This window comes from Coffea eugenioides, chromosome 1, assembly GCF_003713205.1.
Source record: "Coffea eugenioides isolate CCC68of chromosome 1, Ceug_1.0, whole genome shotgun sequence".
In the NCBI taxonomy this organism is placed as follows: domain Eukaryota; kingdom Viridiplantae; phylum Streptophyta; class Magnoliopsida; order Gentianales; family Rubiaceae; genus Coffea; species Coffea eugenioides.
Genome location: NC_040035.1, coordinates 46,643,944 through 46,668,503, shown reverse-complemented (window position 1 = coordinate 46,668,503; position 24,560 = coordinate 46,643,944). Strand labels below are relative to the sequence as shown.

Sequence of the window (24,560 nt, the reverse complement as noted above, 5' to 3'; positions counted from 1 at the left end):
GACTAATTAGTAAAGTTGAGGGGGGGTAAGTGCAATACAAAAAATTGCATGCACCAGATGTGCCATGCAACAGTTATTTGGCAGATTTTGCAACGGCTAGCTGCAAATTGCAACGGCCAGAAGGTTTGCTGTTTCAGTAGCAATAGCATATAAAGCAAAGCAACTTAACTACCTCTGAGGTTTCAAGCTATTAACATTCTTTGCTACTAATTTGGAGTGATAACAAGTGCATTTGCTGTGCTACAATTAGAGCTCTGAGTAAAAAGTTTTAGCTGCAACCATGGCCTCTTCAAGCCATAGGGGAGAATCATGGAATTCACCTACATCTTTCTCCATTAAAAACAGGTTTTGCCGCTGTAATCGCAAAGCAACCGTAATGATATCAGAGAGTGAAAGGAATCCAGACAAGTTGTATTTCTATTGAGAAATTTCCAACTTTGTGATGAATTTTAAAAAAATTCTACAAAAGGGGTGATTTTGGGTTTAATTTCCGTCAGGGGGGTCTTCGCATTTGTGAATTTCACAAATGCGAGCTTACAAGAGCTCGCATTCGTGGAATGCGAGCTCTGGTTATTGAGCTCGCATTCCACGAATGCGAGCTCTTCTCAATTTTTTTTTTCCTTTTTTAAGAGCTAGGGAATTATTTCTAGGAAGCAAATGCGAGCTCTTATCTTTTTTATTTTGGTATTTTTTGAGAGGTAGGGAATTATTTGCAGAAAGCTTCTAATTTTTGTTTTAAAAAATGTTGCAAATATTTAAAATTTTGCAAATAGCTCGCATTTGTTAAATTTGACCTGCAAAAATTGTATTTAACTTTTTTGTTAGATTTCGCATTTATAAGTATGACTTGTAGAAAATTAGATTCAAATTTAGATGTATTAGGGTTTTAAAAATATTATATAAGTGATAAAAATTTTATAAATTGTAAAAATAAAATCAAACTGCTTGGATAATTAAATGTTATATTTGCATAAGAAATAATACAATAATCATAATAATGATAATACAATAATATTGGTGTAATAAAACTGCCATTAATTTAAATATTTACTTATAATGCCCAAAGAGCCTAATTACCAATTTTTTCTTCTCGCGCTCAAATATAACATTAACCCGCATGCGAGCTAACCTTGAAATAGAAAAAACACAGAATCCCGCTTGCGGGTTTCAGGAGTATTCGGATATTCTCATATGCACCTATGCAAATCGAACCAACCGGATATCTTATCCGTATCCCATTTTTTTAAATAAAAATCTTATAAATTTGAAAAATAAAATCAAATTTAGATGTATTAGGGTTTTAAAAATATTATATAAGTGATAAAAATTTTATAAATTGTAAAAATAAAATCAAATTTAAATAATTAAATGTTATATTTGCATAAGAAATAATACAATAATCATAATAATGATAATACAATAATATTGGTGTAATAAAACTGCCATTAATTTAAATATTTACTTATAATGCCCAAAGAGCCTAATTACCAATTTTTTCTTCTCGCGCTCAAATATAACATTAACCCGCATGCGAGCTAACCTTGAAATAGAAAAAACACATAATCCCGCTTGCGGGTTTCAACGTTATTCTGCGCTTCGTGTGTTTGCTTTTGTTTTGCTTTTGTCTTTTTTTTTCGAAATGGAAGGGTTGGCGGTGGAGCTTAGTACGAGAGCTCACTGAACTCTAATAGGTTTCTAATTAGGTTTCTAATAAAGACTTCGTTCGATATGTGATATTTCAGCCGAACTTCGAATCCATGGCACTTATTACGCGCTTAAGCCACCTGTCCACATTAGCAATCAAATGGCTTGATATCAAGAATTCCACAAAGGTAAATTACCTAATAACCTTGCAAAATAGGCTATCCATCTTCCTTGAGTTCATATAAAAACATTATCCTAAATACCAAAAAGGACAAGCTTGAATTCCCAATCCCACCTGTGTACATAAATTGTTCTTATTTGATTGAACTTCTTGTCTTGTAACAAATGACTCCACAGACATTTTCTTGCAAAGTACGTAATTTGAAGTCAGGCGTGTAATCTTGCATGACAAGAATAGGTACGTAAAGAATAAGAAAATTCATTATGTAACTTAAACATAAACGGTAGTAATTAACCCCAACTACTTGGGATATATCTGTAATTTTGGCCCTGATGACGTCAGAAAAGGGGCCCAATTTTTTATCAAGGGAGGTAAGTGAAATTTTGAGAACCTCAGGGGATGTCAGTGAAAGTGTCAGAAACCTCAGGGGAGGTTTCTGAAATTATCCCAAAAAAAAAAGTTGAAAACATCCGTCACATCTTATCAAATATATATTTTTATCATAATAAAAAATGTTAATCACTTTTTCACTTAAAATTATCATATGATCCACAATAGTAATTTTTATGTACCAAAAAGTTAGATTCCATTTTTTAGTGACAAAAAATAAATATGAATTAGATAGATAAGAAAAATGAATATGATTCGGATCAGATTCTATCTTCTATAAGCAATGATAAATATATAAATTAGGTGATTTATTAAATTATAAATGATATCTAATCTTTTTGCTTCTAAAAATTGACCATACGTGATAGATTCAAGATAAAAAATAATAAAAAATCTAAAATGGAATCAAATTCTATTGATTTAATTTTGTCAGCAAGGTAAAGTTAAACATTTTCAAAGTAAAAAATGAAAAGATTTATATGATAAAATATGAGGAATGTTTTAAATCATTATCCTAAAACTAATAATAAAAAAAAAAACATATAGGTCCCCCGACCTTATCCCCAGAAAAAAAATATTTCCTCGAGTGGGCCCTTTCTTTATCTAAATTCACTAAAACTGCACCGGGATAACAACAATACGACGAGTGGATTCGAATAGTAGCACTAGTACTCCTCTCCTCCATAAAAACAAAGCTGCAATAAACCGCCACCTTTGCTTTCTCTGCTTTCGCTTTCCACTTGTATAAATTCAATTTGATCACCACCATCTTCTTCATCAATCCATTTGATTTTGACCCAGGTTGCTCTCTCTGCTCGGTACAAAACCCATCACAAAAAAAAAAAAAAAGAAAAAGGAAAAGAAAGAAAGCGCTAGAGAACTCTTGATCGAGTAAAATGGCCACTATTAAGTTGCAGAAACTGCCTAGTATTCGAGAAAGGGTGGAAGACACTCTTTCTGCGCATCGTAACGAACTTGTTGCCCTACTCTCCAGGTTTGTGTCGTCTATTTTTACTGGAATCCTAACCCAGGAACCGAAGAAATATTATATTGTCTTGAAATTCTCTGTTTTTCTTTTTAATTTTTTTTTCTTTTGTTCCTTTGCTTGTTTTTTCTGTTTCTAGTACTTATGTAAGTAGATTGTCTGGTATTTAATGTTTTCTTTTTCTGATCGTTTTTCATTTGTCGGTTATGTTTCTGTTTCGAAAGATATGTGGCACAGGGGAAGGGGATGTTGCAACCCCATCACCTGATCGACGAACTAGATAACATCGTCGTTGATGAAACCGCATGTAAAAAGCTTAGTGAGGGGCCGTTTAGTGAAGTTCTACGGTCCGCTCAGGTAATACTATAACTATTGTTCTAGTACCGAATAGTTTTTTTTTTTCCCTTTTTTGGCGCTGGGGAAGGCCGGGGGTGGGGTGGGGGAGCGCTTGCGGTCAGATTCTGCTGGATGATATGTTAATTGGTGTGTTTATACCGTATTAATCATCTTGTGGATCTCTACGCTTTCCTTGGGCCAAGGTTGACATTATTTTCTTTTGAGTTTCACACATTTGTTAAAACGCTGGAACCAGTACAACAACGGCAGCTAGCAACGTAGTAAGGAAACAGGTAACAGGGCATTCGGTAGATGACATCATTGATCCATTGAGTTCTTTACACTTAAGTCAATTAAGTGTAAACATCTTATACAAATTAAGTCAATTAAAACTTTCATCAAAATCGTGCAAAAACTTGCTTCCCACTTACTTGGTCGGTAGCCTTCTTGTTTTTGACGTCTTAACTCTAAAAATTAAATAATACTTTCTGTCGTTCAAATTCTTAATATAACCGTGCTTCACTTTACTAGCAAAAAGAAATCGAAAATGAAAGTTGTCTTCCTGATTTTCTTTCTGGTCCACTAAGAAAAAGCAACCGGGAATTTTGAGATTTCCTTTATACTTTTTGTCTTTGATTGCTAATTACAGGAAGCTATTGTTTTACCACCGTTTGTTGCTATTGCTGTCCGTCCAAGGCCTGGTGTTTGGGAGTATGTACGCGTTAACGTATATGAACTTAGTGTTGATCAGTTGTCAATTTCAGAATATCTCCATCTTAAGGAAGAACTTGTGGATGGCCGGTAAGTTAGTGTGGTCTTTAATTGAGTTGAATTAGTTTTCTGATTCAGGGTCACCAATTCTGGATATTATGAATATTTGATTGCTTTTCACTGTGTTCTAGCTCTGAAGACCATTTAGTTCTTGAGCTCGATTTTGAACCATTCAATGCAACATTTCCTCGCCCAACCAGATCTTCTTATATTGGTAATGGAGTTCAATTTCTTAATCGTCACCTCTCTTCAATCATGTTCCGCAATAAAGATTCTTTGGAGCCATTGCTTGATTTCCTTCGTGCACATAAACACAAAGGGCATGTAAGTTCTTCTGAACTTCACGTTCTTATTTGATTATGTCTACTGTTGCGCAGAATTTTATTGCTCCCTGGCTTTTGTAGTTAACCTGACTGTTTATGCTGCATTGTATCTACCAACTCCATTTAGGTGGACACAACTATAGCAATTTTGATTTGATACCATTGTTCCCATGCAGGTATTAATGTTGAATGATAGGATACAACGCATATCCAGGCTTGAATCTGCTTTGTCCAAGGCAGAGGATTATCTTGCCAAGCTCCCACAAGATACACCTTATTCTGACTTTGAATATGCGTATGTTTCTTCACAAGAACCAACCCTAAGATGATTTTTGTAGTTATGGTTATAGAATATATACATTTAGCTAGATTTAATTTTTTTTTTTTAGGCTGTTTACCTACAGTTGTATCTATGCAGATTGCAAGAATTGGGTTTTGAGAGGGGTTGGGGTGACACCGCAGCAAGGGTTCTGAATATGATGCATCTTCTTTCTGACATCCTTCAAGCACCTGATCCTTCTACTCTGGAAACTTTTCTTGGTAGAGTACCTATGGTGTTTAACGTTGTCATTTTGTCTGTTCATGGATATTTTGGTCAAGCAAATGTCTTGGGCTTGCCTGATACTGGTGGCCAGGTATGTTTTGTTGTCTTGGTCCAAATCATTTTAAATTGAGGGCAGAATTTTATACTTGTAACTAGAGTTGTACTTTTTCTAAAGATTTCAGCTTCTTTTTTGTCTTTAACTGTGGCATCGTTTTTTACCGAAGTTCTCCTTATTATGTAATGGTAGTTTAGCTGCTAAAGGGTGCTTAGAAATCATTGTTCCTCTTGGATGACATACAGATTGTCTATATACTGGATCAAGTTCGAGCCTTGGAGAATGAAATGCTTTTAAGAATAAAGCAGCAAGGGCTGAATGTCACTCCCAGAATTCTTATTGTAAGTGATATCCTTTTTGAAATCTGAACCTATCTGAATATTACTGTTGATATGACTTGTCTTCCTTACTAGGTGACTCGGTTAATTCCTGATGCAAAAGGCACTACATGCAACCAGAGGTTGGAAAGAGTTAGTGGAACTGAGTATACAAGCATTTTACGTGTACCTTTTAGAACTGAGAAAGGAATTCTCCGCAAATGGATCTCGAGGTTTGATGTTTGGCCTTACCTGGAGACTTTTACAGAGGTAAGATAAACAGGAACATTAGAGATAGGAAAAGGTTCAAAGCAGATTTTTTCATCAGGATACTTTTTCTTTGATTATTGGAATCAGAGTGGATGAGTTTAGTCACCATTACTTGACTAATCTTATTTTTGAATGTTGGTCAATTTGAAGCGACTGCTATGTTGAGGATTTTTGCATTTTTTTTTTCTCTGTGCAACTTTTGAACACGATTATTTACCAGATTAAATGTCTGGTAAGGGAAAGGATGGAGGTGATATGGAGTTTCTGCTTAAATTGATATTTTGTACCTGAAGGACATTATTGCTTTCCATGAACGATAGTAGATTATGTTTATTGCAGCTGAACTTACGACTTACAGCTTTTCTTTGTTCCGGCTTCTGAGTAAATCTGATTGGAACTCTTAAAAAGTTTTGTCTAGGGCAGAAATTGTTCTTGAATAGTAGTACTAGTGTTTGTACATTACTGCAGCTAAAAAAGATGACATTTGTTTTGAGACTATTGTGGTTCTTAATTAGAAAGAATGATAGGAGATTCTGTTAACCATTGTATTGGGTTTTCTCCTCAGGATGCGGCAAATGAAATTTCTGCCGAGTTGCAGGGTAGACCAGATCTCATTATTGGCAACTATAGCGATGGTAATCTGGTTGCATCTTTACTAGCTCACAAGCTTGGAGTTACACAGGTTTGAGATACATACATTTTTTAATTTGCTATTCTGTTGCCATGAAATAGTAATTTTATAATGTCTGCAATTTGCTGAAAGTGAAAACCACTTTCATAACTTTTACAGTGCACTATTGCTCATGCCTTGGAGAAAACAAAATATCCAGATTCGGACATATACTGGAGAAAATTTGAGGAGAAATATCACTTCTCATGTCAATTCACTGCTGACCTGCTTGCTATGAATCATTCAGATTTTATAATTACCAGCACATACCAAGAGATTGCTGGAACGTAAGCTTTTTGGTGCCCATATGACTGTTATTTTGTGTAATGAAGCAGTTCAATGTTCTTCAATCACAGTTGCTGTTATATATCTCAACTGCAACCTTGTCTTTGTGCTTGATTTGTTTGCTTTCAGGAATAATACAGTTGGTCAGTACGAGAGTCATACGGCTTTCACTCTTCCTGGCCTGTATCGTGTTGTTCACGGCATCGATGTTTTTGATCCCAAGTTCAACATAGTTTCTCCTGGTGCAGATATGGCAATTTACTTTCCCTACTCAGACACAGAAAAAAGGCTGACTTCTTTTCATGGTTCAATTGAAAATCTGTTATTTGATCCTGAGCAGAATGATGAGCATATGTGAGTGACTTATTTTGCATTTTTTTTTCCAATATTAAGGCTTCATATGTAAGTGCATTATGATGAGTTGGAGAGGCTTTTTTACCAAAATAATCAACTATTGCTACATGGTTCTCAAGATGGTTCAACTTTTTGAGTCCTTCCTACTATAGCACTTTCGCCTTTGAAAAGGCATCATTCAGGATTAATTGCTTTTGGTTGACTCTATTGAATGCAGTGGTACTCTGAAGGACGCATCAAAGCCCATTATTTTCTCCATGGCAAGGCTGGATCGGGTTAAAAACATCACAGGCCTGGTAGAGTGCTATGCTAAAAATGCTGAACTACGGGAATTAGCAAACCTTGTTGTGGTGGCAGGTTACAACGATGTGAAAAAATCAAGTGACAGGGAAGAAATTTCTGAAATAGAGAAGATGCACATGCTTATGAAAGAATATAATTTGGATGGCGAATTCCGTTGGATAGCTGCCCAAACAAATAGAGCGCGGAATGGTGAGCTATATCGTTATATTGCTGACAAAAGGGGGATTTTTGTTCAGGTACAGTAATCATGTTTCCCGTGGATCAGCAATTTGCGTGCAGGATGTTTTCTTAACGGATTAAATTGAAAAAGTTCTTGAACTTCTTTCCAGCCTGCATTTTATGAAGCTTTTGGGCTTACTGTTGTGGAGGCGATGACCTGTGGCCTTCCTACATTTGCAACTTGCCATGGTGGTCCTAAGGAGATCATTGAAGATGGGATATCTGGGTTCCACATTGATCCATATCACCCTGATAAGGACTCTGCAGCAATGGTAAATTTCTTTCAGCGATGCAAGGAAGATCCAAAGTACTGGGAGAAAATATCTAGAGCAGGACTTCAAAGGATTTATGAAAGGTCTGAATGTCTAGGAAAGAATATTTGGTTCTTGTTGGTGGTGGCATATAGCCATTCATCTTGGCAGGCATGTGAGGTTTGATAATAATTGCCTATACAACGTACGTTTTCAGGTATACCTGGAAAATATATTCAGAAAGGCTGATGACTTTGGCTGGAGTTTATGGCTTCTGGAAGTATGTTTCAAAGCTTGAGAGGCGGGAAACTAGGAGATATCTGGAGATGTTCTACATTCTCAAGCTCCGTGAATTGGTAGATCCTCGATCTCTCCTTTTTTGTTTAAGACTAAATATGGTGGTAGTAGAAATGTTACATTGTATTAGTATCAGTGTGGATTATCTGCAAAGGTGGTGCCTATTGGCCAGCAGAAGAAGAGCCTTTGATTTTTGTTTCCTTGTTTTCTCTGTTTCAGGTAAAATCTGTTCCTCTGGCTGTTGATGATCAACATTAGAGGGTTGTACTACTAACTAACTAGTGTGAGATTTATATATGGTTTTGTATGCCATGCTCGTTCCGGTGGGTGCTTATGCGGACGTTGAATCTTTACCCTCATTCAACCGGTTTAAATTTGACGAGTCTTTGGATGATGATGCACTAAATAATAGTAGCTTTCAAGAGCTTTTTTGTATTGTATGTATGATGGCAAGAAAGGTATTCTGTCATGGGACAAATATGCTGGATGGGTGGTGGAGGATGTGATGTGATGTGATGTGATGAATTCCTACATCCCCTATGTTTGTTTAAGGTTGTGCAGATATCTGGTCTCCGTGGCAGCAGTCTTTAAGGGATCCATTATCTATCATGGACGACCCGGGTTGCTTCTCAATAATAATAATGATGTGATTTTTATGTTGTACTTTTTTTTTTTTTTTTTTTTTTGCTGACGGAGTGGGTGTCCGGGTCAAGACCGTAAAGGCGGCCCGACTAATCCCACTCCGGCTCGGCCCAGCGCCCCAACCAGAACCAAACACGATAGATGCACGGCGGTATTGATGTTGCTGCGGAGGTTCGACCCCAGGACCTGACGGTCCCGAGGAAGAGGCGCCAACCACCAGCCCATTCACGTGGGGGCGTGATTTTTATGTTGTACTTCAGTCGTTGTTTTGTATGAATAAAGCACGGGAAATTGAATTAAAGATCAGCATATTGAATATGTACTACGAAGTATATGAATTAAAGCACGCAGCAGCAGGACCTTAAAAGTTAAAAGGGGGGGGTCACAAGAAGACCAAACCAAAGACCCCTTCCTTAACCAACATGAACGTACTCCTCTTCTGCTGGCTGCTGCTGCTGTTTTATTTTCTGACACATTGCCGTGTTGCAGCTTTTCCGAACCACGTGCTGATCTTCCGCCCACACGCGTGTCAGGTGATCACACGGCGCCTGTGGTCTACGATGCACGGTACCTGTCGTTCCAGTTTTACTTATTTAACGGTCAAGTATTGGGCCCCACATCAACGGTATATCGATTTATTTTGTTTTGGGTGTTTTCCTTCTCTCCTCTCTCTCTCTCTCTTCGCCCCCCCACATTTTTGTTTTGTTTCGTTTCGTTTCGGGGAGAACACTTGTGTTGTGCCGGAGCAAATGTCAAGATAAATGGCTAAGTAGAACTATTTTCTTTCTTGTCCTCTCAAAACGATGATCAGCCATCATCAAACTCTTGCTCAGCGCTGGGAGTTCTGAGTCTATTGGCTGAAAATGAAGAGGGTTAAGGGCGCCAGAATCAATGCAAAGAGTGTCATATAAAGTATTCATAATTTTAAGTAATTTAACATTTCTTGTACGCAAAAATTTATTAATAGAGCTTTTCAATCTCATTATCACACAGTACAACGCGAGAGAGAGAGTAGCGAAGTGGAAGGTACATCATCCTTCTCGTGAAATGGTACTTACTACTGGTCTGTATTTTTGGCAGAACGTGCACAAAGTCTCTTTGGGGCAATGTTTTTAAACTCGGACCGGTCAGTGAACCGGAGAGGTGGCCGGTTCGCGGTTTGACCGGTCCGACCGGTCCAACCGGCCGGTTCAAAGGTTCACTGTTTTTTTTTTTTTTTTTTTTTTTTTTTTTTTTTTTTTTTTTTAAGTACTAAGCAGGTTTCATTCTACACTTGAACTTTACCAACATAACTTAATTTAAGTTATGATAATAATAAATTTTCTAAAAGTTATACACAAAACATGGAATGATAAATATAATTAAAATATCATAATTCACCACAAGTTTTCATAAATTCATTATAAACATAAATAGATACAATCCAAATGTGCACCAATTATCACAAATAAAAACACAAAAAATAAATAAATTAAATATTGAAATTCTTTTACAACCCTTAAAAAAATCCATAAAAGAGTTCAAGTTAAGACAAACTATTTGAATAGCAAACTTTTATCAGTGGCATGATAAGCAACCACACCACCTTCACAATTTCATCAACTTAAGCTGAAAAAGTTAAAATTTTATTATAAAAATATAAATCTAATTGCTCAAACTAAAAAAAACTAAAAATTTTTGAAAAACAAATATACAGTTAAACACATAAAAAATTAATTGCTACTAAACATTACTAATTAACATGTTATATTAAATTCAATGATCCTATACCATTAATTATTTTAAATTCAATTATCAATAGTTTCGATTATGTGCCAACTACCATATTTTTGACCAACCCAATGTTATTATTTGTAATTCCTACCCAATTCCTACACGGATGTGCACTACTTTTGCAAAAATTTCATCCTTAATTAATCGAATAAAAATAAAACAAAAATGAGGGAAACATATGAAAATTGAGGGGAAAAATAAGAAAATGCAAAAAATCAACTAAAGATAATAATATAAAAAAAAACTTTGAAAAGAAAAAAATTAAACTTACTAAAATGTTGGAAAACAAGAAAAGTTGAAATTTTCAACTTGTTTACAATCTACTAAAGATAATAACCTGATAATAATGGTGAAGACTTGAGAAAATCTTGTTGTGGATATTTGGGTTAAAAATGGTTAAGAAGAAAAAATTGAAAAAAAAAATAAGAGAAGAACTTGATGTTTTAATATATTTTTTAGTCAAGTAGAATTCTCAACAAACTTAAGTACAGTCTAGCGGTAAGATTGTCATATTTAAATTTGGAGATCCAGGTTCGAATCTTAGCTACACCATTCTTGATATTTTGTTGAAGAATTTAAAAAACCGCCGGTTCACGGTTCTTAACGGTTCGCACGGTTCGTCCGGGTTTCAACGGTTCTCCATGAACTTCCGACTTTAACATTAGACCGGACCGGTGACATGGCCGGTTCGCGGTCCAACCTGTCGAACCGGCCGGTCCGGTCCGGTTCTGAAAACATTGCTTTGGGGGGCTCGAGCCTCGAGCCCTTCCTCTTTTTTTTTTTTTTTTTTTTTTAAGGGTGTCTTCTTGGCCATTGCCGAGTTGCCACATTTCCACATAAATAGGAGTAAAATAAATAGGGTCCAGTGGTAGTGGGGACAGTAGGGTAGGGTGGAATACAACTTGTGACCTACAACTACTACAATTAGCCATCGAAATTTTTAAAAGGCTATCAGTGGCAATTCACAGCAACAAATTGTAGGCTTAGAAGTTAGAACAAAGAAAGAAAAAGAAACGCCTAATTATAATTATAATAATAGTAATACGGGTAAGGTAAGGTAAAAGATGAGATGCCGCCTTGTGCTCTTCACTTTTGGATTGGTTGCCGCCGGCCGGGAAACCTCATCAGATTCAGAGTTGTTGGGGAAATGAGTGGGCCAGATACGCAAGAGCTCCAACAAGGGGGGCATTAATGTAAGTGGCCGGCTCTGACTGCTCGTAATCTGACCGTTGATCTGGGAAGCGGTCGTGCTGATCGGGGCCACCAACGATCGCCCCCACGAGAATGTTAGGATTCGGAGACTGGGAATTCATGAAGTTGAAGCCGGAGGAGCACTGGATCTTTGCCGGGTGGGCAGCTAGACAAGGCAGGGAGGATCCCCTATGGTGGATCCTCGTAGGATATCTTGGGCCGTATCCCACCATGTACGATATTTTCAGCGGATTATCTCCCAATAAATAGTCCACCTGATGATGAAATGTAAACAGCACGCCCACACAAACACAAACACATGTTACATTGCAATAATGGTAAATATTTGTACCTGTTTTTTGGCAATGGTACGAAGCCGTCTCGGGGTGACAATGGTTCCGGCGCAATTAACGGCCGCGTGAGCTTGGGTTAAGTACTTGGCGTAAGCGAGCAGCAGGAAAGACGTTGATGTCACGTACTGCATGTTGCTGTCACTCATCTTAAACAGAAGACCACCTGCATTTCATTTCAATTACTACTAAACAGAAATGACTAGTCATGAAAATGTTTTCCTTCCAGGAGCACTTGCACTCGATCAAATTTCTTGACGCAGAGGCATTACATCATTAACAATTTTTATTAACAGAGAAAAAAAACAAAAAAGGCTGCTGAAACGGACGGACCTACCTGGGGTGTACTGAGTTTGAGAGAAGGGGGTTCCTGGAATTAGAGAGCAAATGTAGTTATCCGCATGGCCTTTGTAATCGTGGAGGGGTTGAACCTTCTGGACCAGAAATGCCTGGAAAATCATCATATGGCAGCAATTTTTAGTGATGACTGATGACTAGCAGCAACCAATGACAATGAGAAAGGTGGTGACAACCTTGGAAAGAAGAATTCTAGCTCCTACATGCTTGTTATCCCATCCAAAGGTGTTATCAGCCTCGTCTGCTCCTAGAGTTTGTCCATTCACTTGAATGTAGTGAAGGTAGGTTGGGTTCTTGGTGGCTTTGTGCAACCAAGCAGAACCCCACAACAGTTCATCCTGCACTCTCATCAGAACTAAAACAATTTAAACCTCAATTTATAAGCTCATTGGGCCATTTCCCGACTAGTATAGATGCAATTAATTCACTTCTTCAATCATTAGTAAAAGAGAGAGAGAGAGAGAGAATTTAAAGATTTTGCCAGACTTACCTGATACCCAGAAAATGAACAATAAAAGGGGCAGACGAATGGCCTCAGTCCGTTGCTATAAGAGCCTCGGTACTTGTCAGCAAATGCGAAGACCTGTACGTACGTTCCCAAGTGGCAAAGCAGGATTCAAGTCTAGTATTATTTTACCCAAAATTTGTAACCAAAAAAAAAAATGTACTACTCCATTTTAATTTAATGCTACTAATTAGTGAGTAGTAGTTTTTGAGGGGTCTGCATTACGCTAATAGCTCTCTTGACTAGGGTCTTGGAGTAAGTGGGGTCACTCCTTCTGAAGACCAAAGAAGCTGCTGCAAGAGCTGCAGCTGTTTCTGCTGCCACCTCAGTTCCTGGAGTATTTTTGTCTACCTTGAACACACTTCTGGGGGTGTCCATATCCTCAGGCCTCTCCCAACAAGCATGGTCCCTGTTTGCATCTCCTACCTAAAGGATCAGAGGTCAAGATGTCACATTTTACCCCTCATTCCGTCATTAACTCATTCATTCATTACACCCCGCCCCAACACCAAAAGAAAAAAAAAAGGGGGGGGGGGGGGGGGGCGGAAAGAACAATTCTCGGAGAGGACAGAAACCTGAACATAGATTGTGTCTGGGTGGGCAGTGGCTTTGAGAAGGTAATCAGTAGCCCAGCGAATGGCTTCTTTAGCATTCTGAAGCTCGCCTTTCATGAGGCCGCCAAACTCAATGACACTCCAGGAGAGCATGGTAGTGGTGAACGCCATTGGAAGCCCAAACTTAACATTGTCCCCTGCATCATAATAGCCTCCCACCAAATCAACCTGCAGCAGCATTGTCCCTCAAAAGTTAAGAAATAAGGCCAAAGCAAAAAAATCAAAGTATCAGATACAAGGCTCAACAACCCCGAAAGATTGAAAGACGTACGTGCATTGCAGAGCCATCTGATAAACCAGAATCCTTCCTCCAAGTGATTCTCTGGTTAGGAGGGAGCTTTCCTGACCTCTGCCCCTCAAAGAAGAGAATAGATTTGGAGAGAGCATCTCTGTAGTTGTGAGAGGCGAAGCTAGGGTGGCGGTGGTGTGGTGGGTAAGCAGCAGCATTGCAGAGAAGCAGAGAGGTGGAGAAGAAGGAAAGCAAAACGAGGGCGGTGGTCACCACCAGAGAAGCAGAGGAAACGTAGTTAGTCATTTTCCTGCTGCCCTGCCCGTTGGAGTTAAAATTGTGGGAACACTACACAACAAACTGCGAATACCCAAGCGGTCCTATTACTACTGAGCCAAAGTGACCAAGAAACGGGAAAAAGGCGCTGTTACAGCACACAGCTCCCGCCCCTCCAATCCCGCACCCTATTTATAATTGCTAAAAAAAAAAAAACTGCTCTTTCAATGCCCTGCCCTGCATCCTCCCTCTTATCACTGGGTGTGTTTAGATAGGAGATTATTTAAAATAATTATTAATGTGATATATGTAAGATAAAAGATAATTGAAAAGATAAAGTGTGTGTTAAAAAATATATTTATGATGTAAATAAATAATTTTTTGGCAAATAATGGCAATCCAAATTAAGCCCAACATCCGGCTGCTGTAATTACTACTTTTGTTCTCTTTGCAACTAATTATGGTTATCTTCCTCTAAGAAGTGCTATGGTTTTTGTGGTTAATCAGCTCTTCTTTTCGCGAGTAGTATGCTAATACTACCAGTATAGTACTCCCTCCGTTCCTTATTAGATGGCCTGAATAACTAATTCTCTTAGATTAAGAAAGTTGGTTATTTTCTAAAAGTCAACAAAAGTTTTACTTTACTTCTCAAAATTACCCTTTATCTCTCTTCAACTATACCTAATTAATACTATCTGTCATTTAATTATTTAGAGTTCCAATTCAAGAAAATTGAAAGGGTAAACAAGGGTAAATTTGGAAAAAAGTTCATAAATGCTTTCTTGATATCATAAAATGACAGATAAAAAGAAACAATGGATTAGGACATCTAATAAGGAACGGAGGGAGTAGTATGCGGCAGGAGTAATACTAGGAGTACTAGTGGGAATACCCGTGCTATGCACGGTGCTGACATTATTGAAAAAAAAATAAAATGGTGAACAAATAAAGGTGAAAAAATTTTACCAATCAAATTAAAATATAATATCTGTTTAACAATAGTTTGAAATATAATAGAATGTATATATCATTCAAGAACCGTCATTTTTCGGTTGTATAAGAATTTTTTTTATCATTGTATGAGAATTGTTAACAAAAAAATACAATAGTTAATATAGAATAGCATCAATAGAATTTAATACAATTGTGTTGTAATCAAATGAAAAATACGCACCAATTGAATTGTTATTAGCACCCATAGTTAATGAAGTAATCCCTATATAAAAATATTTTGGTACATGTAGTAATTGGTAATCTATAAAATAAAATCAATTGCTAATCTATAAAATTGCTAAGTTGTCTATAAATAGCATCAATAGAATGTAATACAACTGTATTGTAATCGAACAATTGTAATACAATTGTATTGTATTGTATCTATAGTTGATTTAGCAAGATAGTGTAGCCAAAAAATGTGTATGTAATATGAGTATGACGATATAAGAAACTGTATATTTACCATGATCACGCAAAATCATTGGTGATGTGGATGTCTGGCGATCTTGAGGACAGTTAGATTTTTCATTTCTTTGATCTAGAAATAAAATATATATTAAATTAAAAATCAATAGTTTATGTATTTATTTTATGTGTAAATAGAGATACATTGTATGAGAACTGTTAACCAAAAAAATATAATAATTAATATAGAAATAGCATCAATAGAATTTAATAGAATTGCATTGTAATCAAATGAAAACAATTACAGAGAAGTGGTTACCTGAACTAAGGAATGCAGTTTTAAATACTCAAAAGTGCCTTGACGATTGCACATATATCAGGGGCTTGGTGAGTTTTTTGCTCCTCCTGAATCATTTTCTTTTTTCTAATTGTAATATATTACTTGCAGGTGTTAAGTAGGACTTGACTCTAACCTTTCGTTTAAGTACTTTAAGTAATGAACTATTTATTCCATGAGTTGAATTGTGCCGTTGCTAGATAGTTGAATCACGTAGTTGTAATTGTCATTGTTGATAAAGAAAAGAAAGGCTAGAATGCAATTTTGCCAAAAAGATTTCTGACGAAATTAAAAATTAATCCAATTTTAATAATGGGCGTATAGTGCCTTAGTTATTAGTAGTATCTGAATTGTTTTTCTCCAATTATAAACCATTTTTAATTATTTTTTTTAATTATAAAAAAATATTTTTTTTATTTCATGCACGATCATTTTTGGAATAAAATTATGAAAATAACTATCGTAACACCTATTTTATGTGATAAATGTGCAATAAAAAATAATTAAAAAAATTTCAGTAATACAAACAAATAAATTTTTATAATATACAATTTATGTTAGAAATAGTAGAACCCTCAATCATGAACCTATACCATCCGCAATTATATAAGCAAGCAATACCTTTTTACATTTGTTTTACAGTGTAACAATAAGCAAACAACCGTTCATAAGATTTTGTAAAAAATTTTCAGAAATAATGGATGATCAGAAAATCAATGCAATATCATTCATGACAAAAAACAAAGCAAAAGCAAAACATACTTAAAAGGCAGAGGGGACTGACCTGGAAAATTAAGCCGGCCGCAAGAAGGTTGATTTCTGCTGGAGTCTCTGCACATAATATCTTCCACTACTGCTCACAAAAGAAACAAAATCAATACATTTATAAAATCAATAGAGAACCCAAAACAAATAAGAAACTGAGAGAAAGGGTGAGGGAATTAATTCGATAAGTTAATTAAATCGATCAGTAAAAGAAGAATTTGTAGGAGTAATTGTAGGATGAGTTAAGATAGTGGGATAGTGGGAGTGATATAGTGGGAATATTGATTGGTGATAAGGTGATAGTGGGATAGTGGGAATATTGATTGGTGATAAGGTGGGTTATAACCCACTACTTTTTTATGTATTAAAATAAATACAAAAATATGAGTTAAGATAGTGGGATAGTGGGAGTGAGATAGTGGGAATATTGATTGGTGATAAGGTGATAGTGGGATAGTGAAAATATTGATTGGTGATAAGGTGGGTTATAACCCACTACTTTTTTATGTATTAAAATAAATACAAAAATCTAGAAAAAAGTATGACAAGTTTAGAAGGCATTGAGAGGGTTTCTGCTAAAAATCCCTTCCTGAATACATATAGATATAGATATTACACGTTTTATTTCGGCCGACTGACAATTAGTACTATTTTTTATTTATTTTTTAATCAAACATCAATATCTATGCCTACTGTACTCCTATTCCTACTTTTTTTTTAGGGTATTCATATTTCTACTTTAGTCTATTCTGTGAAAAATTATTTTCTAAAAAAGGAAATAGTGAATGAATTGATAGTAAATTATTATATTTTAATATCTGTTTCCCCCTTGGAGAAGATATTAATCATATATAAAATAGAATTGTTTGAGAATATAAATTCTGATCAAAATAAAAAAATGGATTTTGATTCAAATTTTTAGCAAAAATAATAAAATAATTTTGTTGATAAATTCGAGTGATTAAATGTTTCACAGTTAGAAAACTGAATTTATTATTATAAACTATATTTTCTAACAAAATCGATCGATTTAAAGTATGATCATGCACAGATGTTTAGATATATTAGAAAGCAATGCCGTTGAGATCCACCGTAGGTTTAAAGTGTGATCATGAGCAAGTCTCTAAATATACTAGCAAGTAGATATAGAAAGCCATTTTGTAGAGTATTATTTGAAATATTATTTGAAATAATTACTATAGCACTTTTTATGATATAATGTATGTGAGATAAAAAGGTGGTTGAGAATATAAAAAGACGAGTTGAAAATTGTGTTTATGATGCAAACAAAATATTATTTGGGATATAGAGTCACTATCCAAACAAACCCATATTGGAGTGTTTGGATACCAAAATTATTCTAAATAACATTTCGTTTGTATCACAAACACATTTTTCAACCTATCTTTTTATATTTTCAATTACCTTTTTATCTCACATACATCATATCACAAAAAATGCTACAGTAATTATTCCAAATAATATTTCAAATAATACACTATCCAAACAAATTCTTATTTTGTCACACCCCTGTGTCGACAAAAAAAAAAAAAAAGTTTCAAATCTTATCTATAATCACTTTGACACTAATACGTGACTTCTCCAAATTTGTGTGGTTGTCAGTTTCTCGTGGCCTAGCTGGATCTCAACCAAATGGCTCTCTATATTCACTTATCTTTTAAAAGTATATTTATACACTTGTTTATGATTATAGTTTAAACCTAAAGCCCATTTGGATCTCAATAATATGCTATTTGAACTCGTAATTTTTCAACAAGCCTTAAAAGTCTTTTGTCGTAACTGACTACTGCTTGCTGCAGCTTGGTTTTTACATTAAATCACGTTTGTCACAGCTTTTCACGGGATAGTAATGAATGAATGAACAAAATGGAAGTACATGGGGGTTTGGGCTTAGTAGCGAACGTGACTTTGTCACGTGGAAGCTCTGCATCTATTCCTTTTTTTTGGGAAAAATTCTCTTCCTTTTTTAAGCTCATCCTCTAGTCACTTTTATCCCCTCGTTTTATTTCTTTTGTGTGGGTTAATCACTTTACTTACTTGGATTGCTCGGCACTCATCTATATTACCTCCATTTATAATTCAAAAAAAAAAAAAAAAGAAGATTACAGCTTGGACTGACTAACAGTACTATATTCCCAAGACAGAAAGAGTTAGATTAAGACCACAAATTAGATATGAATGAACCTCGTATCCAACTTCACAAAATTTAGTCTCGGAAAAGATGCTTGGGAAGAAAAAAGAAGAAAGATTAATAGAAAATAACCAAGAAAGATTTTCCCCTTCCTACGAGGGCCGAAAAAGAATACTCTCTTTGGGTAACACACTCAACCCCCAACCCCTTCCCGCCCGAAAAAACCCCCCAAGAGAGGAAAGGTTGGCCATATTTTGGCGAATGACGCTTGAGATCTTTTTTCTTCTTTTTTGCGTGCGTTCTAGAAGAAAATATTTATAATGTACTCTTTTTTTTAAAAAAAAACATAACGTTAAGAATCTACACTAATGTTGTTCTAACAGAAAATAGTTCTAATGCACCTTTTTTTTTTGTGTTTAACGGAAATAATCCACACTACTTCTGTATTGTAGGAGAGAAGAGGAAGTTCAGGTAGACTTGTATAGGGGACCAAACAAGTGCACTAGTACATTTTCTAATTTATTTTTTGAGCAACAGAAGCACAATACTTTCTTATAATGTATTGGGTAAGGTTTGAACTCGCGATCTAGTGCACCGCAAAGCTCCAAGAGGCTCTCACTGGCTAGTGGAAAACAGGGTGAAATAGAGTAGCTTATATGCATCAACAAATTTCATTGAAAAGGTACTATCAATAAATAACCCCTTTTTCTTGTTACATTATTAAGAAGTAAAAAATAAATAGAATACTATGGAGGCCTCATTTTACATTTTGCCATACCATATGCACGTCCATCTCACAAGAAGCTAAAATCCGATGTTGCTCATTCGGCCTAGGTTGGTGTTGTGAAACTGAAAATAGCATAGAATACAATTTTTCCAAGCCTAGATGTTGCAATAAGCTGCTTTTTTCCATAACTTCCGAGGGCTGGTAGATGATGGAGGTGGATTTCCAGATCCCCGGTACTGGATAAGAGCAATGTACATCTCTTGCTTGTGAAGAGGAATGACCAAGTTACCGTAATGTTAAAACTTGTCATGGACAGCGAAGTGGTAATTTCTTTTTTTTTTTTTGAAACCCCCCTTTGAATTTAGTAGAAGCAGATGATGATACTTGATAATGACGAAGCTGTACTCCCGTTTACTCGGAATTAAGAAAGTTGGGAATATAGTAATGTAATAGCAGCAAAGTTAAGGGAGTCTTGAAAAAAGGACGAAATGTTGCAGTCATGAGAGGGAAACTGCTGTCGGATAAAGATGACAAATAGAAGCATGGCATGGGATGGCTTGAATCTTGAGTTCAGTGAGTTAGTCAAAAAGTTTCAAAAAAGGCCCGTCCGCTCTCATGCATCTGCAGTATGCCTTTTAATGTATCAAGAATATGAAATTATAGTCAACACAAGCTCTGAGACCGGTAGAACTAAAGCCCCATCATCCACCTCAATCTGATGGATTCTATATTTGATTCACACCTTGATCTACTTTTGTTTTGTTCTTTCCCGGCCCTGTACAAGCAAACAACACGAGAGTTTGAAATGAACGATATGCTTCCACATTGGTACATATTATCAAATTTGACGCTAATCTCAAGCTCCACTCTACATTCTGGAGTTGTCTTGACTTTTCATTGATAGTTGATACTCTTTCTTCATACCACCGATATGTTTCTAGTGTAACTGTTAACTGCAGGATATAATGGTCAGTCAGAATCTAGCACAGAAAGACCAAACTTTTTCTGTAGAGGAAAGATGGAAGAGAAACGACTAGCTAGCTTCAAAGGAATTTGGTGGTAAACATTCCGGTGAGTTCCCCGAATATTTTAAGGAGTCATTCCTGCAAAAGCCAGAATTAACAGAAAGCAGCGGTATACAAAAACATATTATTATTATTGGCATTCTGTCCCCAGCCCCCACCCAATTTAAAAGGGAAAAAAATAAGTCAAAGAATGAAAACGATCAGCCAATGACACCACACCCGGCATTTGGGTACTCTTTACATCAAGAATAATAAAGGAACTACGCCACCCCACTTACAAAACCTAGACATACAGTAGTAGTACTTAAAAGTTGATAAGGGAGGCGTGGATCGATCGATGGCTGCGAATATTATTAATTGAGAAAGGCAGTTTTAGTCAGCAAGAGATGGGCCAGAGTAAGACCTGAGAAGTATGTTTGTTCTTGTGGCCGCTTCATACCATCATGTGCTCTTCTGATCTGAAGTGAACTGAGCAATCTTCCCGCATGCAAAAAGGCATACTCATACGCATAACGCTTTATTCATTTTCTGCGGCGTTTCTGCGAGTTCTTTGAAATTGAGAGGTAGATATTTCTGTTAAGAAATTGGCTTTATTTCTTTTAGATAGTTTTCTTGTTTTGTACGGAAGTAACTGGTTTTCTAATTGATTTTAGTTACTTGAAGTAGTAGCCAAAGAATATTCTATTTAGTTTAGGATTAAAAGTTATTTCCTATTCTATACAAGTTTAGGAATTAGAATTGGTTTCTTATTACTATAACCACATTATTCATTTTCTGCTGCTAGTTCTTTGAAATTGAGAGGTAGATATATCCCTATACGATCATCAAATCATCCAACCCAATGATGCAAGAACACAGGTGCCTATGCCTAGATACCAATTGACATGGAATCTGTTCTGATATTATTTAATTTTTCCAAACCATCTTGCGCTGAGGAGAAATGAACCAAGGAAGGAGAATCCAATGAATTCACAACTAAAGTCGGACATGGAATGCTTTTTACTCCATTAGGCACAATTCTTGGGTAACAGACATTGGGCACGTTTCAAAAGTAGAAATTCTGCGTCATAGGTTTCTTTTCTTGTACACTTGATTTGAAAGAGAAGGAGAGGATTACGAACGGTGGTTAAATGGTCAAAGACCTAAGCGTAGTTTCAAGAAACTTCTGGCTTTCAAGGTTCTTCACCTCCTTCATTTACTCCATAGTTTCCAAACATAAACGAAACGACGGATGCATCTTAAGTTTCATTTTTTCAATTCAATTGCCAAACAAGATGAATGAAAAACTTCCCCAGGATTTTGTCATTTCGCATGAAGACTTCCTGACTGCGGCTATTGTTCAACCGTCAAAGACAAGTTTCACTCGATCTCTAGATCTCCTTCCCGGGATGCCGGGACAAATTATTCATTTTCACCGTCTCAAGGTTTGCCAACAGCCATTTGGTCTATTGTCTCTTGGTCACCACCAATAATTTAAATCTTCATGACCAAGAATTTAAATCTTGATTGTGGATACGAGGTTAAAGGTTCAAACATAATATTGCTTCCCACCAGATATTATTTGTGGCTTGCCACTTCTGTGGCTTTCCTCTCATAGGTTAGATCCTCTTCTTCGAATAGAATAGAATATATTACACAAATATTATGTATGTTGAATAAAAAAGTACCAAAGGTCCAGTTGGGGAGATTTTCCAGTGGGCTTTATCCATTAAGCATTTCCGCCCACAGTGACAAGTCAAGTCCCATGGAACGGTCATCGAGACATTGGTGTACGAGGACATTACTTGGCGGACTTATGCCGAAACCACACTGCTTCTACGTGGTAAGGCCCATTGGTTCAACTTGAGTTTCCACCTGGATTGGGACAATTGTGAAAGCCGTAGGTTCCAGGCGTTTCGAATCTCGCGTCTTCATAAATGATTACCACGTCAGTGGATTTTTTTTTTTTTTTTTTTTTGGGTAGAAGCGTTAGGATTCGAAGAGACGGGTTTGTTTGGATATCTCAATTATCCCAAATAATATTTCGCTTGCATCATAGACACATTTTTCAACCCATATTTTTATCTCACATACATCACATCACAAAAAGTACTACAGTAATTATTTCAAATAATATTTTAAATAATACACTATCCAAACATGTTGATGATGTGATGGCAAGTAGCAAGAGAGGCATAGTTGACCCATTTGATGCCTTGAGCGGAAACGCAATGGCACATATATCTCTCTCTATTTATAAAGCCTTTGTTATGGATTTAGTGTTGAAAAATTCTATCATCAAATTTATCCCAATTTTACTCTTACAAGATGAAATACTATACTACCATTTCATATATGGCCGCAAACAATCTGAGTTGAATTGAATTTTGGTCTAAATAGTCGTGCTTAATTCAATTTTGACTAGGTTCGAATTCGAATTCAAATTCAATGAGTTTTTATTTTAAAACTCAAGTTCGAGTTCAAACTCCAATTTGAGCTTTGTCGAATTCAATTTTGAGTCTACTCAAGTTTAAATAAAATAAAAAATAATTTTTCTTTTTTTTCAAAATGAATAAAATTGACAATTTATCCTAATTAAATAATAAAAATATAGAGGACATATACATAATTTTATTATTAAAAATATATAAATTCAAGCTAGTTTGACGAGCTAACGAATCAAGTGTCCGTATATTCAACTTGACTCATTTGTCAGAGTCAATTCAAACTCGATGTTGACCAATCTAGAGTCGAGCTCCCGTGAGTTGAATTGACTTGTTTGCAACTCTAATTTCATGCCCCACGGTCCATGCTTCCATTAACTCCTACTAATATACTTATTCGTTACTACCATACTTATCCCCAGTTTCCCACCAAGTTCAATCAATAGACAAGGGGAAAAATTCACGACTCTAATTAATTTCTTTGCTTTGACTAGTTTGTTATTCTGTATCAATTTTCATTATTTTATTTTTTTTCCTAAAATATACACACACATGTTTGCCTCACCCACTAGTCTAAATATAAAACGTGAGTAGAGTTTGGTGTAAAAAATATGTCATTTTTACCCTTATTAAAAAAAAATGTCATCTTTTAATTATCAATTTTACCCTTACTATTAAGGACAACAGGTACTAGTACATACTACTACACTTCTCCCTTCATTATTGGTAAATAATCACAATTTTTGTCTCCAAATATACCTGAGAAAGTTGGAAGGAAGAAAGTGGCTGTAGGCTGTAGCATTATAAATATCAAAAGGTTAGTTTGGTTCTTCTAATTTTTTTTAGGCCCATTTTATTCTTCTATTTTTTTTTATTGTGGTCCTGGTTAGTATTGGAGGCATTTTACTAGAATAATCTGTTTTATTTTTTATTTTCTTTTATATATTTTTCCGTGGCTATAAATCAATAGCATATTTAGTTGTATTTTTCCTTCTACTAAGGAATTTATTTGTGAACCATTCACATGTCTGTCATCATTTTCTACGTTCTTTCCCCTTTCATGTTTACATACTGTACATGTGTTGATCTCTCTCAATGTATCATATGTTTCACCAATAGATGTTAGTATAAATAGAAGGGATTTGCATATCATTAACCGTAACGTCTCGAGTTCAAAATTCATGGAAATGTAATGTTGGGAAAATTATCCCCGCGAGAGGCTCAATTTGACTATAACAGAATTAATCATAGATCATAAAATGTATGCAGATACATATGATTTATACCAAAAAAAAAAAAAGCATTATATGTTTGATGAGGTGGACACACATCAAGCGACCGGATCACATCACAGGTATGTATAAAAGATTAAGGACCAATAAAGCTATGGAAACTTTTCCTCGTTTGTGGATGATTGCTTTCTGTTAAAGGCTGCGTAAACTCAACAAGCGATATGAGAACTTTAAGCTTGAGATGATGATTATTGAAGGTGTTGGGCACTCGCAAAAGTGCAGCAACCGGCCAATGCTTTGAATTGCACGTTATTTACACACACTAATTTATTCATATTATCAATACATTTTTTAAAAATGCTGCAG

General features: G+C 35.8%; 2 protein-coding genes across 3 annotated transcripts; one reads left to right on the top strand and one right to left on the bottom strand.

Moving 5' to 3' along the window:
• The first annotated feature begins 2,896 nt into the window (after positions 1-2,896).
• On the top strand, positions 2,897-8,861 carry LOC113761216 (sucrose synthase 2). The gene is made up of 15 exons (XM_027304093.1): positions 2,897-3,209; positions 3,425-3,557; positions 4,186-4,337; positions 4,439-4,631; positions 4,807-4,925; positions 5,049-5,265; positions 5,475-5,570; positions 5,643-5,816; positions 6,382-6,498; positions 6,607-6,773; positions 6,901-7,125; positions 7,343-7,664; positions 7,758-8,002; positions 8,116-8,254; positions 8,415-8,861. Exons 1-15 carry the CDS (start codon positions 3,112-3,114, stop codon positions 8,451-8,453), a joined length of 2,436 nt encoding a protein of 811 aa, XP_027159894.1. The 5' UTR covers positions 2,897-3,111; the 3' UTR covers positions 8,454-8,861.
• A 2,618-nt stretch (positions 8,862-11,479) lies between these two features.
• Positions 11,480-14,263, bottom strand: LOC113778763 (endoglucanase 17). 2 transcript variants are annotated; one of them, XM_027324257.1, is made up of 8 exons: positions 13,899-14,263; positions 13,589-13,795; positions 13,239-13,439; positions 12,999-13,091; positions 12,685-12,846; positions 12,489-12,600; positions 12,154-12,317; positions 11,480-12,076 (listed from the first exon to the last, which is right to left on the bottom strand). In XM_027324257.1, the coding sequence occupies exons 1-8, from the start codon at positions 14,160-14,162 to the stop codon at positions 11,741-11,743; spliced, it is 1,539 nt and encodes a 512-aa protein (XP_027180058.1). In that variant the 5' UTR covers positions 14,163-14,263; the 3' UTR covers positions 11,480-11,740. The 2 variants fall into 2 exon arrangements, with proteins under 2 accessions (XP_027180058.1, XP_027180066.1); XM_027324265.1 differs by having other exon boundaries at positions 13,365-13,439.
• Between the last annotated feature and the right edge of the window lie 10,297 nt (positions 14,264-24,560).

Bases quoted from the DNA above. Each gene is read 5' to 3' on its own strand.
- LOC113778763 (XM_027324257.1), bottom strand. From the start codon at position 14,162: ATGACTAACTACGTTTCCTCTGCTTCTCTGGTGGTGACCACCGCCCTC. The intron at 12,601-12,684 runs GTTGTCACCACC...ATGATTTTCCAG, and splicing joins CTAGAATTCTTCTTTCCAAG to GCATTTCTGGTCCAGAAGGT. The intron at 12,318-12,488 runs GTAGGTCCGTCC...AATGAAATGCAG, and splicing joins TCAAACTCAGTACACCCCAG to GTGGTCTTCTGTTTAAGATG.
- LOC113761216 (XM_027304093.1), top strand. From the start codon at position 3,112: ATGGCCACTATTAAGTTGCAGAAACTGCCTAGTATTCGAGAAAGGGTG. The intron at 4,926-5,048 runs GTATGTTTCTTC...GTATCTATGCAG, and splicing joins TATTCTGACTTTGAATATGC to ATTGCAAGAATTGGGTTTTG. The intron at 8,255-8,414 runs GTAGATCCTCGA...TCTCTGTTTCAG, and splicing joins TTCTCAAGCTCCGTGAATTG to GTAAAATCTGTTCCTCTGGC.